Source organism: Eublepharis macularius, chromosome 12 (genome assembly GCF_028583425.1).
Source record: "Eublepharis macularius isolate TG4126 chromosome 12, MPM_Emac_v1.0, whole genome shotgun sequence".
Taxonomy (NCBI): domain Eukaryota; kingdom Metazoa; phylum Chordata; class Lepidosauria; order Squamata; family Eublepharidae; genus Eublepharis; species Eublepharis macularius.
In genome coordinates this window covers 12,748,060-12,762,888 of record NC_072801.1, presented here as the reverse complement: position 1 = coordinate 12,762,888, position 14,829 = coordinate 12,748,060, and the positions used below count along the sequence as shown (strand labels likewise).

Here is a 14,829-nt window from a genome sequence, read left to right as displayed (position 1 = left end):
CAAGCTCTAAAGTGAAAATGACATCAAGAGGAGCACCTTATACAAAGGATGAATCCTAATAGCTTTGTTGACATTGAAAATCTGCCTTAACCCACGGAGCAGGAGAAACTCAACAAAGTTTGACAATATAGGCTTAACTATGTGTCTCTATGGCTAAGCAAACCAGTTGAATTTTATGGGGATGGTTATTCCACCTCATATACATTGATTGATTGATTTTTACCCCACTTTTCTTCTCACTGAGGGCTTAAAGCAGCTTAGAAAGAAACACAAAAATATAACATAAATATGATTCAAATAAACAGGCGACAGATAGACAGACAGACAGACAATGACATCCAGGTTTAAATACCTGTGATATATAGGAAAGCCTTAGAAACGAGGCATTGGAAAAACTACAAAAGAAAACAGACCTTTGCCCAAACAAGCTTACAATTTAATACAGGAAGGAAATACAAAATCATTAAATAGTGGAAGAAGAAAAAAGAGAGACTCTAAATTAAAACAGTAGCAACAAAAGAGAATGAGCCACTGTGATAGAAGAAACCTGCCAAGTCAAAAGTCTCCTTCTCATGAAGAATCTACTAGGCTGAAGTTGGCAGACGGCATTATTGCTGGAAACGGAGTCCTTCGTGGGGCTGACCTTTATGCTTGCAGAACAGGCCCCAAGATGTGTCTGGTGGGTCACGCTCTAGGGAGGCCTGTCTTCTTAATACATGGGTTAAGTGGCATCAGATAAAATGTTGCTAAGGGAAGGATTTATTGACACCCTTTTGCACATGCGCACGTATGTATGTACTTTAAAGCAAAAAACAAAAGAGGCTATTTAGAACATGCTTCAAGAAACTGTTCTAAGCTGCACCCCTAAAAGTTGTGATGCACTACCAGTTTTGTATCAATTGCATATTTTTAAACCAAAAATATGGAAACAGGTTTAAATATAAACATACATTTTAAATTACTTTTAAGTTCAGCTTTGCTTTATTACCTTGAGTTCAAAGGGATGCACTAAAGGAGATGAAAAATTAGCACTCATAAATTTTAATAGACCTTTTAAAGACGCCTGTCATATGGGAGTCATATAAATCAGGATGATGGCATGTCAAGGCCATCTTGACCTGCATGAGATGTGGTGGAAAGAACCTGATCCTCGTCTTGTATCAGGTGGAATAAAAGTGAATTAATCTGAAGAGATTGGGGAAATCTAGTGGCATTTAGACATGGTAAATGTGTGCTGGAAAACAATATCACGATCGGTTTGTTATGAACATGTTTTTCAGATATGATCAGGGCTTTTTTTCAGCAGGAACGTGGTGGAATGGAGTTCCGGCACCTCTTAAAAATGGTCACATGGCCGGTGGCCCCGCCCCCTGATCTCCAGACAGAGGGGAGTTTAGATTGCCCTCTGCGCTGCTGGAGCGGCACGAAGGGCAATCTAAACTCCTGCTGGAATGGCGCAGAGGGCCATCTCAACTCCCCTCTGTCTGGAGATCAGGGGGCGGGGCCACCGGCCATGTGACCATTTTCTCTGAGGGCAACCCACTGAGTTCCACCACCTCTGTTCCCAGAAAAAAATCCCTAGATATGATATTTAGAAGAGTTGCAGCTACCTTTGAACAGGAATAATGAATACAATCTGTTGTGAAGTCCTCCTGCACAAGCGATACACAAATGACTGGGAGTTGCACCAGAGCTCTGCTACCCCATTCTTGCACAGCTTCCATTCATTTCTATTGGTTGTGTGCAGGAGAATGTCGCAGTGAATTGAGCCCTGAGTTATTACCACTCTATTCCTCACATGACTGCCATCAAATAAATTTAGTATCAGCATTAATTCCTTAACATGCTTGTGAACTTGTGGAGTCTATGGGATGTGGAGTCAGGATTTGAATTCAAAGACCTTCAGCAAGTTGAGATGTGAGTTGCTCATTTCTCTGACCTTTAGCAGATTCTCAGCATACCAGCACACCACATATCGCTCTGGGGTCATTGCAGCGATTCATTTGGCCTTCTGCAAAAATCTACTATGTATATAAATAAAAAGAATATATCCTACTGGACATATATCCCAGGTTCGTCATTACGGCAACGTTCTTGTCCATTGATTGATGCTCTTCCCCCAAATCAGTCTCCTTTTAAAACCCTTAACTGAATCATGACTGCCAGTAATGCCATATACACCCCTGCCCAATCTCCTAAATATTATTTATCCTACTCTTTTTGAATAAACACTTTCCAATACATGACTACGTATATTTTGTTTTTATTCTCAAACTGTATTCAGAACTGTTCTGATTCAGATTTCAATGAAAGGAAGTGCCCACTTACAAACCCAGCAGCATGCTCTCTCTCAACACCAACTGATGTAACAGTCCAAGGACAGAGTGGCTCAGTTCAGACATCATGCAAAACCATGGTTTAATTAAACAAATTATGGTTAGTGAGATTGTCTGGCCAGTCCACAAATTATGGTTTGCTAGGATCCCCAAACTGGAAGTTGTATTAACCACAGGCTAAGATTTGTGTGAGGCGTGAATATAAACAGCTTGGCTTAATCTTGTCCTTTGGACTACAGGGAAGTCTAGTTCATACATAATGAGAAACCAGATTTGTTTTAACTATGGCAAAACCAGGATTCAGTTCACAAGACATTTGGACAATCTCTCAAATGCTGGTTGACAAATGCAGGATTAATTTCCTTTCTCTGCAGCCCACAGGGCGTCAACAGAGAACAAGCTAAGCTCAAACCAAGAGGTCTGCATTCAGATCTCACGTGGAACTATAGTTCAGACTGTGGTTAGTAGAGTAACTTCAGATCCTGTTTTAACGGACACTGATAGCCACCATGTTTCTGCACAATGTCTGAGCTGAGGCACAGGCAGCCATGAAACCAGCATTTGCAGAGGCAAACCAGGGTTTCAATTACATCATCTGTCAGCTGAATTCTGGTTTAATAAAGTAAACAGAGTTTCAATAATTTGATCATGGTGCGTTGTGTCTGAACCAAGCCAGTCAGCTGCAACGTCAGTTATTCAATTCTTGTTTCGACTAACCACTTCTACCCTACCACCATTCCTCCAGGGTGCTCGAGGCAGCACCTGTGGATCCTGCCCTCTTTTAGCCTCGTTGTGACGACCCTGTGAAGTAGAGGGCTGGGAGAAAGTGGCTGGCCCAAGGTCATCCAGGGAGCTTCACAGCTGAGAGGAGATTCTGAACTGCCGCGTTGTCCTAGACACAGCCCACCTTATGCTCGGGAAAGTCAGAAGAGACTCACTAAGAACTGAAAGGAGCAGAGAATACTTAGCCCACCACATTTTTTTAGAGTATCCACTGAAAAAGAAATACAACTATAGAAGTTTCTACTTTGGTGCTGCCGGGTGAAGTAAAGCCTTTCTCTTTGCCTTGGGGACTGCAAATGCTGGCTGGTATCCGAGTTGCATTCCCCAAGGGACAGATGTCATCTCACCAATGATGGGGATTCATGTATTGTTCATAAAAGCTTCCTTAACAGAGTTGGCAAACAAGGACGGCGCAGGCATTCTTCCACACTCCTGCTCTTGGGGGATGGGGCAGGCATTCGGAGCCAGGACTGACTGACAGCACAGACAAAGAACAAAGTCACAGTCACATCAGAGCATGGAGGGGGGGGCACACTGTCTCAATAATCCTGTAAGGTAGTAGATGGGCCATGATACTCTTGATACAAATGGGAGTCTACGAAATGCATCCCCTATCCAGAAAGCAGCTCTCTTCATGTCTGACTCGTAAAAGCTTCTGTGAATCTCTAACGGGCCACTAGGATCGTCTTTTTGTTTTCAGAGACTTCGGGATTGGGGGGGGGGAGAAGTCCGTTTTAATTTTCCATGTAGGGAAAGCCCTGTTTCTCTTGGTATAATCCATTGCCCTTCACACAGATGTTATGACAGCAAGCACTTAAAAAGAATTGTGTGCTGTTACTGAAAGGAAAAATCAGATGCCAGTTGTGACTCTGTCTAATGATGTGCAGTAAAAGCTTTCAATTTACAAACTCCCAGGCCGCTTCCAACCATACCGCAGCCATATGAAAAACCCAAGTCTAAAACAAAGTCCATGCAAACTAAAAAGGTATCAAAATCTGAAACAGAAGGGAACTGCTTGGGGTAGTAAAAAGCCAGAGACTGTGGGTTACAAAAGACTGGGTTAGGTTATATTTTAAGATACTCTTACTTCTGTATCTGGAGACTGATTTATCTTGACACTTCAAGAATAACATAAATCCTTCCTTCTGTAATGTAAGAATGATGCATGTCAACAACAAAGTATCCTTCTCTAGATTTTTTAAAAAAGCAAAATGCTATAGATTTGTTCTTAAAACATGCAGTCAGGAAAACTAAAGGAAGGATCAGAAATATTGAATATTATTATTGAAACTGTTGCATTGTTTATCCCACAAAAAGAAGACAGAGACTAAATTATTATGTTGAGCCGGCATAAAGATACCCACTTAAGCATATTTGTATTCCATTTTCTATGACCAACAACAATGCCTTAAAAAGAAGAGCACGGAGAAAAGCAAAATCCATTGCTGATATAAAAATTTGTAGCTGCAATAGGAGGTGATTTTGATCAACTAAGAAGCAAGGAAAACAGTTCCCAGAGGAATGAAAGTTGAGCTACTCCACAAATTATTTAAAGTGAATTGCAAGAGACTTAACTCCCGGCCTTGTGTGTTTTGCTAGTCTTCCCTAGAAATTCAATTATGGCTTTGTTGTGTTTCTCCCTATTCTTTGCCAGACCTTGAACGAAACACGAATCTAAAGAAAAAAGAAAAGAAGAAGAGAAAACCTCTCTCTTTCCAGCTCTAGACTGGTCTGCTAATCGTGGTTAGAGTCTGGGAACACCCTGTGAGTTTATGCAATCTTTCACCCCCCACCCTGCCCTCTAGTCTGACAATACAAAAATGCTAACACCCTCCTTTTAAAATAAATTACAATCAGAACTATGCTTAGGAATGTGCTTACAATACTGTGGTTTGGGCTCACCGCTCTTAGGAAAAAAAACAATAAAAGCACAACACTCATCATGGCTGTCTCTAAAAAATGAAAGAGAGGGTGGAAATTTCTGAGACGAAGAGTCTCTCTACACGAGACATCTTACATGAGGATGCTCAAGTGCGGGGAGACACAGGCCGTTTCCAGACGGCCCCCCGCCTCGCGAAACGTCGCGCGTCGTCGCGCGTCGTTGCGCAGAAAACGCGAAATATCGCGTTTTCTCGCGCGAGTTTTGCGCGACGTCGCGCAAAACTCACGCGAGAAAACGCGATATTTCGCGTTTTCTGCGCAACGACGCGCGACGACGCGCGACGTTTCGCGAGGCGGGGGGCCGTCTGGAAACGGCCACAATGTTAACTAGGAAGTGTAGTTGAAAACGAGCCTTTGGCTCTGTCAATTTCACTGCTCTACATGAGGGTAGTTTAAAAAGATAGAGCCAGCGGAGATCGCTCCTCAGAGGGTTTGTTAATTTCAACTTTGCCTCCCCGAAGGCTCTGTCAACCTCCCCTTCAGGGAGAAGGGACAAATACATGAGTGTGGGGGTGCTCTATTTATTAACCAGGTGGCATAAATTGCATGGTGCCTCTCCTCCCTCCCCAATTTTCTAAACCTCTATCATGTTCTATGAAGTGTTTTGCACACAGGGAGATAGAGTTTTGGATATAGTCGTTGTCACAATTATTCCAAGAAAAGAGGCCATTTTGCTTCAGCAAGGCCTTGCTGCTTGCCATGACAATATAACTAGGATGCTCTAGGACACGGATATTGTCCACAAAGCACTCCCGTAGACAGAGGTTGAATGTAACCTCATAGGAGTCACTCAAAATGGATTAAACAGCTTGGGGTGGTTTCATTACCAGGCAGATGATCCACAACAAGACACAAGTGTACAAAATCCCACTTTCAATCTTAAAACTAGATGGTAAGTTCTGCCGGTGTGAAAAAAGCAATGCGGGTTTGCCTGACAGGAGAATAAACGAGGGATGGCTGTCTCCTCTAGGATAGACTGACAGAAATAAAGGTTGTCGGTTTCAAAGGTGATGGAGAAGAGCATTTCTCCAAGGGCTGCTCGGAGGCTTAAGGTGGGAAACCTCTGGAACAGTGCGCTACAGCCCAGCTCAGGCACATGAATGATTGGGAATATATTGTATAAAGGCAATTCATCCTGTACTACCCCCTTGCGGCCTATAATTTAATCCCCCCTGACATTCTGTTTAGCATGGAAACTCATGTAATAGAATCTAAAATCGGATTTCTCCACTGAGGAGGAGATAAATTCCTGAGTGAGTCGGACTTCAGATGTGGTGTCTGTGTAATTTATGTCCCGGCTTTCTTTCTTTTGAACACACAAAGATCTTTGTGAATTATTTAAAGGAGGAGACCCTCCACATATATATTATGCAATATCTGAGGAGCCAAACAAGAAAGATTTCCATTTCTTTTATTGCTTTTCAAAAAAGAAAAGAAAAATCTAAAGAGACCAGAAACTAAAAGCACAGAAGCCCTGTTTCAGTCCCCGTAACTGTTTCATAGCCTTTCCTGTCTGGGACTTTTGTTTTAAAAAACCTTCAATGGACACATACTTAAACTATGCCTGGAGCCAGATGAAAGCTGGTGGACATCTTGAGCTGCAGTGTTTTGAAGGGGACCACTTATGTCTGCATGACTGACAGGTCTCTTTAATAGCTGGGTGACAGACAGACAGAAACTCATCAGCCTTTCTTCATCAGCAGGTGGAGACTGCTGCACCTGTTGAATTCTTGCCTGTCGTGAAAGGCAGAAAGCCTCCATCAAGATAAAAAAGGGACAGCATTCCTTTGGTACTGCCCACAACACCTTCTTGCACGACTGATCTCAACCCAAATTGTAAGTTCTAGCTTAGTGTTGAACGAGTCTGTCCAATTCTCTTTAATCATCTTCACGATTCCAGAAATCAACTTCAGACTTGCTAGAGGGAAAGAGACTGGAGGGGAAGACATGCATCCCTGAGAACTAGGAACTAGGAACAGAGGTGCAAAGGAAAACAATGAAAAAAATACATCTTTTAAAGAGTCCCCCCCCTTCTAAAAGCAAGAGGACTGGACAGTTAAAAAAAGGAAAACTGAGGAGCTAAACAATTGTCCCTGTAAGCTCCATGGAACAGCTGGTGGTGTTTAGGCCATATTTTACTTATGCAGCAAAACACATTTAAGGACAGAAACTTTTTTTTAGCTGGGTTAGGTCAAGGATCCATCCTGTCTCTGGGACTGGCCTGCTAGATCCCTTGGAAAGCTCACTATTAGGGCATCACCAAACAGTCACTGAATTGAAGTCTTACTTGGTTAGTTTGTCATGGCTAATGTCCACCGAGAAACTCATGTCCCATTAATTTGTTTGAGCTTTCCAAAAAAAAAAGCCACGGCCAAATATTTCAATGATACTCAAGCTGAGGCACATTTTCAGATCTTTAATTAATTGCCAAGCTCTTCGCCCCGCAACGATCGGCACTCAGACAGATCTTCACAACCAAAACATTCAACCTCGGAACATGACTGAGAAGCCCTAGAAGGTTCTTCAGAAGATCCATTTCCTCTGGCAGGCTTTTCCATAGGGTTGGAGACACAATAGATCAAGCATGGACTTTGACAGATGAAGATGGGATCTTGGAGGGGGAAGTGTCAGCTGTAGCTGATGTGAAAACTTTAATTGGTGCATAGGATCAGACAGAGAGAGAGAAAGAGAGAGAGAGAGAGTAGGGTTGCCAACCTCTAGGTAGGGTCTGGAAATCTTGTGGAATTACAACTGATCTCCAGACTACAGAGATCAGTTCCCCTAGAGGAAATGGCTGCTTTAGAGGGGGGACTGTAAGGCATTATACCCTGCTGAGGTCCTCTATTCCCCAAATCTTGCCCTTCCCAGCCTAAATTTCCAGAAATTTACAACCCAGAGTTGGTAACAGAGAGAGAGAGAGAGAGAGAGAGAGAGAGAGAGAGAGAGAGAGAGAGAGAGAGAGAGAGAGAGTTCTTCAGTTATATTGGCCCACTTTAGGTTTCAAGTTAAGAGCTGGCACCTTGAATCGAGCTTGGAAACACTCGGTGTTCTGTGTTCTGTGTTCTGTGTTCTGTGTTCTGTGTTCTGTGTTCTGTGTTCTGTGTTCTGTGTTCTCACTGGCTTAACCCGAACAGAAAACAAGGAACAGCAATCCAGCTGCAAAACCACAGCGCCACGGATGCTTGTGGAAGGCTTGGCAAGATCAAGACAAGAAGAAAACGAAATCAGGTGCCACTGAAAGACGGCACTTTAAGTGACAGCGTCAACCTGCGTCCAACAATAAGGCTGGTCCAAAAGCACCCCCAAAGTTTAGGGGTTTTTTAAAACCAGGTTGGCAAATGCTAGTCTTACCCCATCCAGGGTGAGAAGGTCATCCCTCTCTCTCAAATCAGCACCTTCTCTCACTGGCTCCGTACATCTTCAAATGCCAAAGCAGCAGATTCTGCAGGCTTACTTAGAAAAAATACGGGGCTGGTTGCCATGGATGACGCCCACCTCAAAGCTCTGGCGCTGACCTCATTCAGCGGCCTGATTTAAATATTAAAGAGCGTTGATGAGAACCCTGAGCCCATGACACTCCATAGGTCAGGTTCCAGACAGATGACTCAGCAGTTCTTAGGGATCTGATGAGATCATCAACAAACCTCTCCAAGAGTATTTTTTGATGCAGCCGAGCCATAAGATTTAGCTATTCTATCTAGCATCTCAGCACTCCTTCTAAATAATGAATAAAGCTGAAGATGGGCCTTGCACTTGCGTGCGCAATTTCTGTACTGTAGCAGGGATACATCAGCCAGGTCTTTGAACATGCAACCTTTTAACACTTTCCCTGTAACAGAAATGCCAGCTTCCAATGCAAGCAAATCTATTAGTTCACTTGTTAACAGTGCTCACAGAATGCATTTGCTCTGACCCCTCAACACAGAAACACACAACGGAGCGCCTACAGCAGGTCAGTCTAAAAATGGAAATAACTATCAAATAAATAAATTAAAAAACAAATGAACAAAAAATAAATCAATTGCTATCAAGCGGCCTGAAGTGATCATCACTTCTGTTCAGTCAAAATTCTGGTTACATGATGCACGGCTGGTTTAGGTGGATAAACCATTTGCCTAAATCAGAACCATTCAGATGGATCCATTTGTGCAACTACTCACTAGTTCCTTGCAGGAACTCTCCCCTGATGCTGATTGTTAAAAGGCACATAATTAAACAGAAAAAAGGTTGAGAATTAGATATTTTAGTTGTCTATGTCTTCTGATGTCATAGATCCAGAGGCGTTAGCTGTGTTAGTCTGTTGTTGCAAAATATTAAAGAGTCCAGTAGCACCTTTAAGACTAACCATCTTTATTGCAGCATAAGCTTTCGAGAACCACAGCTCTCTTTACCATTATGTCTTCTGAGTCTGCCCATGAGCTTGGGTGACTAATCTTGCCACCACCACACCACCGCAGATGCTGCTGGTGGCTCACAACCTCTGGCACCTTTTAAGGACACTTCAGAGACCCCTTGTTGCATCATTCACTGAAAAATCTAATATTTGTGCTCCAGCATCTTAGAGTCAAACTTTATCAATCTCATCCCATCAGCGAATCTTCTGCATACCTGTCCCTCTACTATCCATTTGGAGACTGAGGTTTTTCCATCATAGCCAGGCCGGAACTGAAGCGTGGCGGAGCGAGGGCTGATGTTGGAGATGACTAAATTGGATGGCACACCAGGAAGCTCTGCACCAAAGGGGAAAGGCAGAAAGATGACGAGTCAGCGTGTGGACATGCAGCTCAGTATTTCTATCACGAGGGTAATTCCATTACTTTTCAGTGACAGGTTTGAACAATCATAATATTCTTTTGTAAGGGTTACCAAAATAACTTTGATACCTTAAGAGAGTCTAGCCATGCTCCAAAAACAGAAGATGCCAGCTGTTGGGTAGGAACTAGGACTATAATCAACATAACTTCATTGACATAGATCTAATCTAGAATGATGCGCTCCTGCTCTCTGCGTGCAAGGATCAGGCCACGGAGGCTCTCTGCAGGGGAAAAAGGGTGGGAGCAGATTATCATCACCTCTGGGGCCTATGCCACCACCAATCAGGTTCAAGGGGGTATGGGCCCAGGAGGGGATGGCGTTACCTTGCTTGGGGTGACAAATATCTCAGACTGGGCCCTGGTCATCATTACGTTCCTCTCCAATTTGGAGACAGGAGAGATGGTGGGAGGACAAAGGTGATGCAGGCCGAGGCCGGGCTCCTCACACATCTCCCTCTAGCTTGCTGAAGTCAAGATTCTGCCGCCCCCCCCTTGAGAAATTCATACAAATGTAGACCCAAGTACAACGCTGTGGAATTGTACAGTTAATCATTTTACTATTAACTGCAGAAACGTCGTATCACGATGAGTTGTCACAACTTCTCTTGAATCAGAGCTGTGCATATACAAACGCACACCCGTGTAAAACATTGTAAAGTACGAACTAGATACCTTTGTCAATAATCCACTTTACTTCAGTTTGCCTAATTTGCTTCCACTTATGTAGCTTTTACGATTCCAAACAGTACCCTTGGCATTAAAGACAAAATTTCATTATAGACATCTTGCCAATGTTTCTCAGGCTGTAAGGAAGCTCTGCAGGTTTACTAACCTGGGGGAACACCTGATGAGATGGTAGATGAAGTGACTGAGCCGGTCCCTTTAGCAGTCATAGCTGCCACCTCAATCGTGTAGGTGGTGAGAGATGACAAGCCTGTAATTTTGTACTCGAGGGTTGTGTTAGCGAGAGTGCGAGCAAGACGAGATTCATTCCTGCTGTATACCTCCCAGGAGATTTGGTAGCCTGGAAAAAATATGATAAAGAAATCAAACAGCTGTTATTAGTGGCGCTGCCTAAGGATGCCCTCTGTGCAGTCTCCAAAATCTGACAGTCGAAAGGTATTCAAAATTGGGCAAGGAACCTCCAGAGTAATAAACTTTCCTTTAAGGAGAAAAACACATCCACTCATTAATCGGATGCTGATTCTCGCAAAGCAGATGACACCATCTTGTCCCTGAGGGAGTCCAGCTCTCCAATCTAATGTGTGGGGTCTACGGCACCCTCAACCCCGTTCGCAGCTCTATGAATTGGCCGTGGAGCTTGCCTCCTCAAAAGCCACATTGGTGCCCAGGAAATGCCCTCCAACTTTGCATTCCTTCTGTTTCCTCCACTGGTGAATATTCACACACCCCACAAAGTTTGCTTGCCGCACCAGTCCCATTTTCCAGGGCTTCAAGCACACACAGTCTTCCTCCGGAAGGCCCTTGCCTGACTGCATCAGCCTAGCCGCAGGCATGTCACATCATGTGGATCAATCAAGGCTCTTTGCTTATTCACTTCGTTTACTGTCTTACCTGGCTTGCTGAGGCTCAGGTCAGATTATGACTAAAAACAATGTGGTAGGAACAGGATAATACATGAAACCAAGAAAATTAGAGATCAACACATTGAAAAAATATAATACAGATAATAACAAGAGATAACAAGACAGTAGAAGAACTGGGAAGCTATCAGCTGTACTCATTTTCAGGGTGGAGCTGAATGGCCATATTATATAGAATAAGCAGAGTAATAAAACTGGCTTCCAAAACTAAAGAATAATGCCAAAAAAGCATAATAAGCACAATGGAGATGACCTTAGGTTCCACAAACACTAACTGGACTTATTTACTGTACAATAACGCCCTCCTGAACAATTCACATTCAGTAGTACAACAGAAACCTTTCCTGACTACCTCCGGCAGGGAATTCTACTAGGTAGGAGCCACAGCAGTGAGTGCTTGGGTATGGGCTAGGGTTGCCATGCCCCAGTGGGGGCAGATTTCTTGTTCCCACCCCCCTCCTCGCCACCACTCACCTGGTTGGCGAGGGGGAAAGGCAGGGGAACAGGCCTCCCAGGTGCACTCCCATATTGGTGCAACCAGGGCTTTTTTTCAACAGGAACGCAGTGGAACGGAGTTCTGGAACCTCTTGAAAATGGTCACATGGCTGGTGGCCCCGCCCCCTGATCTCCAGACAGAGGGGAGTTGAGATTGCTCAGCGGCGCGGCAGGCAATCTCAACTCCCCTCTGTCTGGAGATCAGGGGGTGGGGCCACCAGCCATGTGACCATTTTCTCCGAGGGCAGCCCACTGAGTTCCACCACCTCTTTTCCCAGAAAAAAAGCACTGGGTGCAACAACATCACCTTGGGAAGCTATCAGCTGTACTCATTTTCAGGGTGGAGCCTTCAGAAGTCTCTTTTCTGACTTAGAGTCTCTCTAAACGAGACGCATTACACGAGGATGCTCAAGTGAAGGGAGACACAATGTTAGCTGGGAATTGTAGAGTAAAAAGACAGATCGGAAAGCGCTGTCATTTTCACCTCTCTAGAGCGGGCATGGCAAAGATCGCTCCGGAGAGGGTTTATTTCCTTTTCACGTTCCTGAAGGAGAAGGGAAAGTGACAGAGCCTTCGGGGACACAAAGAGGAAATAAATCCTCCGAGGAGTGATCTTTGCTGTGCTGGCTCTAGAGAGGTGAAAATGACAGAGCTTTTGATGTGCCTTTTTACACTACAATTCCCGGCTAACATTGCGTCTCCCTTCACTTGAGCATCCTCGTGTAATGCGTCTCGTTTAGAGAGACTCTTAGGCTTAGCCTTCTCATGTTGAACCTTTTCTTCTCTCCCACTTTATACAATTGCAACCAGATCTTCCAACTACATTTTCAATTTTTCCCCCATTTCTTAATATCGACCCTTATCATGCTTACCTTTCTCCATGTACTTCCCAGCAGTAAAGGTAAAGGTAGTCCCCTGGGGAAGGCAATGGCAGACCACCTCGTAAAAAGTCTGCCAAGAAAACGTGATGCAACGTCCCCCCATGGGTCAGTAATGACTCGGTGCTTGCACAGGGGACTACCTTTACCTTTTCCCCAGCAGTACCTATCCAATATGTCCAGACTAGTAACAAAGCCCGTTGGGGGGGGGAATACAAAGGGCACTAGAGAGGGCAGGGCAGGCGGGACAGGCATTGCCACCTCTGCTGTGTCCTGATTTGGTCGGGGGGAGGGCAAGGTGGCCAGGTCTGGCATTGCCTTCTTCCCAATACCGCAATGGGGGTGGCAGGCACCATAACGGGTGCCGCACCACCAAGTGCCCTGGTGGGCTCCTGTGCCAGGCCCTGTTGGGCTCCTGCCCGGAGCGGCCCATTCTGGCCGTTTTGGTGCCGGATTGGGCCACTGCAGGCGTGGAGTGCCACAGGGGGTAGGCACCCTGGCAGGATCCTGCTTCCAGCAGCGGCCCATTCTGGCCCCATTGGGGTTGGAACGTGCCGCTGCCCGGGCTACTGCAGATGGGGAGCCCCACTGGGAGGGTGGCAGCAGGAGCCCTGGCGGATTCTTGCACCCAACAGCGGCCTGTTCCGGCCCTGTTGGCACTGGATCAGGCTGCTGCAGGTGAGGAGTAGCAGCCTGTTCTGGCCCTGTTGGGCTCGGAACAGGCACTGCAGGTGAGGGACACTGCTGGGGGGCAACACCAGGCACCCTGGTGGGCTCATGTGCCCAGCAGCAGCCTGTTCTGCCCCCTCCCCAAGGTAACAGAGGCTGGGTCTACCTGGCCAGCAAAAGAATGGGAGATAGATCTGGCCTCCATGGGTCTGGCAAGGCTATGTTCAGTAGACCGGGCCTCCAGGAGTATGGAAGCCAGGTCTACCCTGTCAGCAGAGCCATGGCGGGTAGTCCTGGTCTCTGTAGGTCCTGAGGCCCTATCAGCCAAGGAAGGGGAGGTAGACCTGGTCTCTGAGGGATCAAAGGCCAGGTCAACTGGTGGGCAGGGGTGGGGGTGGGGGTGGGAGTGGTGAGCAGGCAACGTGGTGTGTGGGCCCCGCTGCACCTGCCAGCCTGCCTGGAGCAGCTCTGTTTGGGGCTGCCCTGGGCAGGCTGGAGGTGTGGGTTGCGTGGGGGGGAGGGGGGAACGGAAGCAGGTAACTGGGTGCTGCTGCATCTGCCAGTCCGCCCGGAGCAGCCTCGTTCAGGGCCTCCCTGGGTGGGCTGGAGGTTGCGTGGTGGGGAGGGGGGAAAGGGAGGCAGGCAACTGGGTGCTGCTGTGTCTGCCCGCCTGCCCGGAGCAGCCCTTCGGGAGGGCTGGAGGCATGGGTTGTACGGTGGTGGTGGGGGGGGGGAGCAGGCAGCCAGGTGCTACTGCTGCACAGGCCTCTGACGATGACTCACCTCTAATCCCTGCTAGGGGCGCTCGAGAAAGTACCCGTGCAGTGGAATCAAGATGAGTCCTGGAACATGTTTTCTCAATTATGTAGTAAGATTAGTTCTCTTACCCTAATTCACAAGAGAAGTCACCAGCCCCCTGGCAAAGAGCCAACACGGGATGTCAGTTGAGGATTCCCTCTGGGCCTTCCTCAAACTGTAGTACAAAAACAAACCATTTAACTGGGCCAGTTGCAGAGGTCCGCAGGATTACAGGAGTCGGACCCCTCTGCAGGCCTGGCAACCGCCATAGTTACCATAGAGCCCCCAACCGGCATCAGATTTTTAACAGGGCCAATACTTTGAACTGGGGGAGGCCAGCAGCAACTTTGTCCTGCCCATCCACTCACTCCTGAGCAAGCTGAAATAGATGCAAATGGAAATTTAACTATCTTCACTATCCTACGTGATGAATTTTCTGCACCTCAATATGAATGTGGAGAACATTACATTTTCTGAAGCAGTTCTCTTAATCCGTCCTCTGTTAACATTA

The 14,829-nt window shown here is 45.9% G+C and overlaps 1 protein-coding gene across 1 annotated transcript in view; it reads right to left on the bottom strand.

Moving 5' to 3' along the window:
- Window positions 1–14,829, bottom strand: part of SDK1 (sidekick cell adhesion molecule 1) — a 227,774-nt gene that overhangs the window by 174,703 nt on the left and 38,242 nt on the right. Inside the window, exons 7-8 of the mRNA XM_054993345.1 lie at window positions 10,707–10,898; window positions 9,669–9,790 (exon numbers count right to left, since the gene is read on the bottom strand). Of these exons, the coding sequence (XP_054849320.1) occupies window positions 9,669–9,790; window positions 10,707–10,898 (314 nt within the window). The remainder of the gene's footprint in view (window positions 1–9,668; window positions 9,791–10,706; window positions 10,899–14,829) is intronic.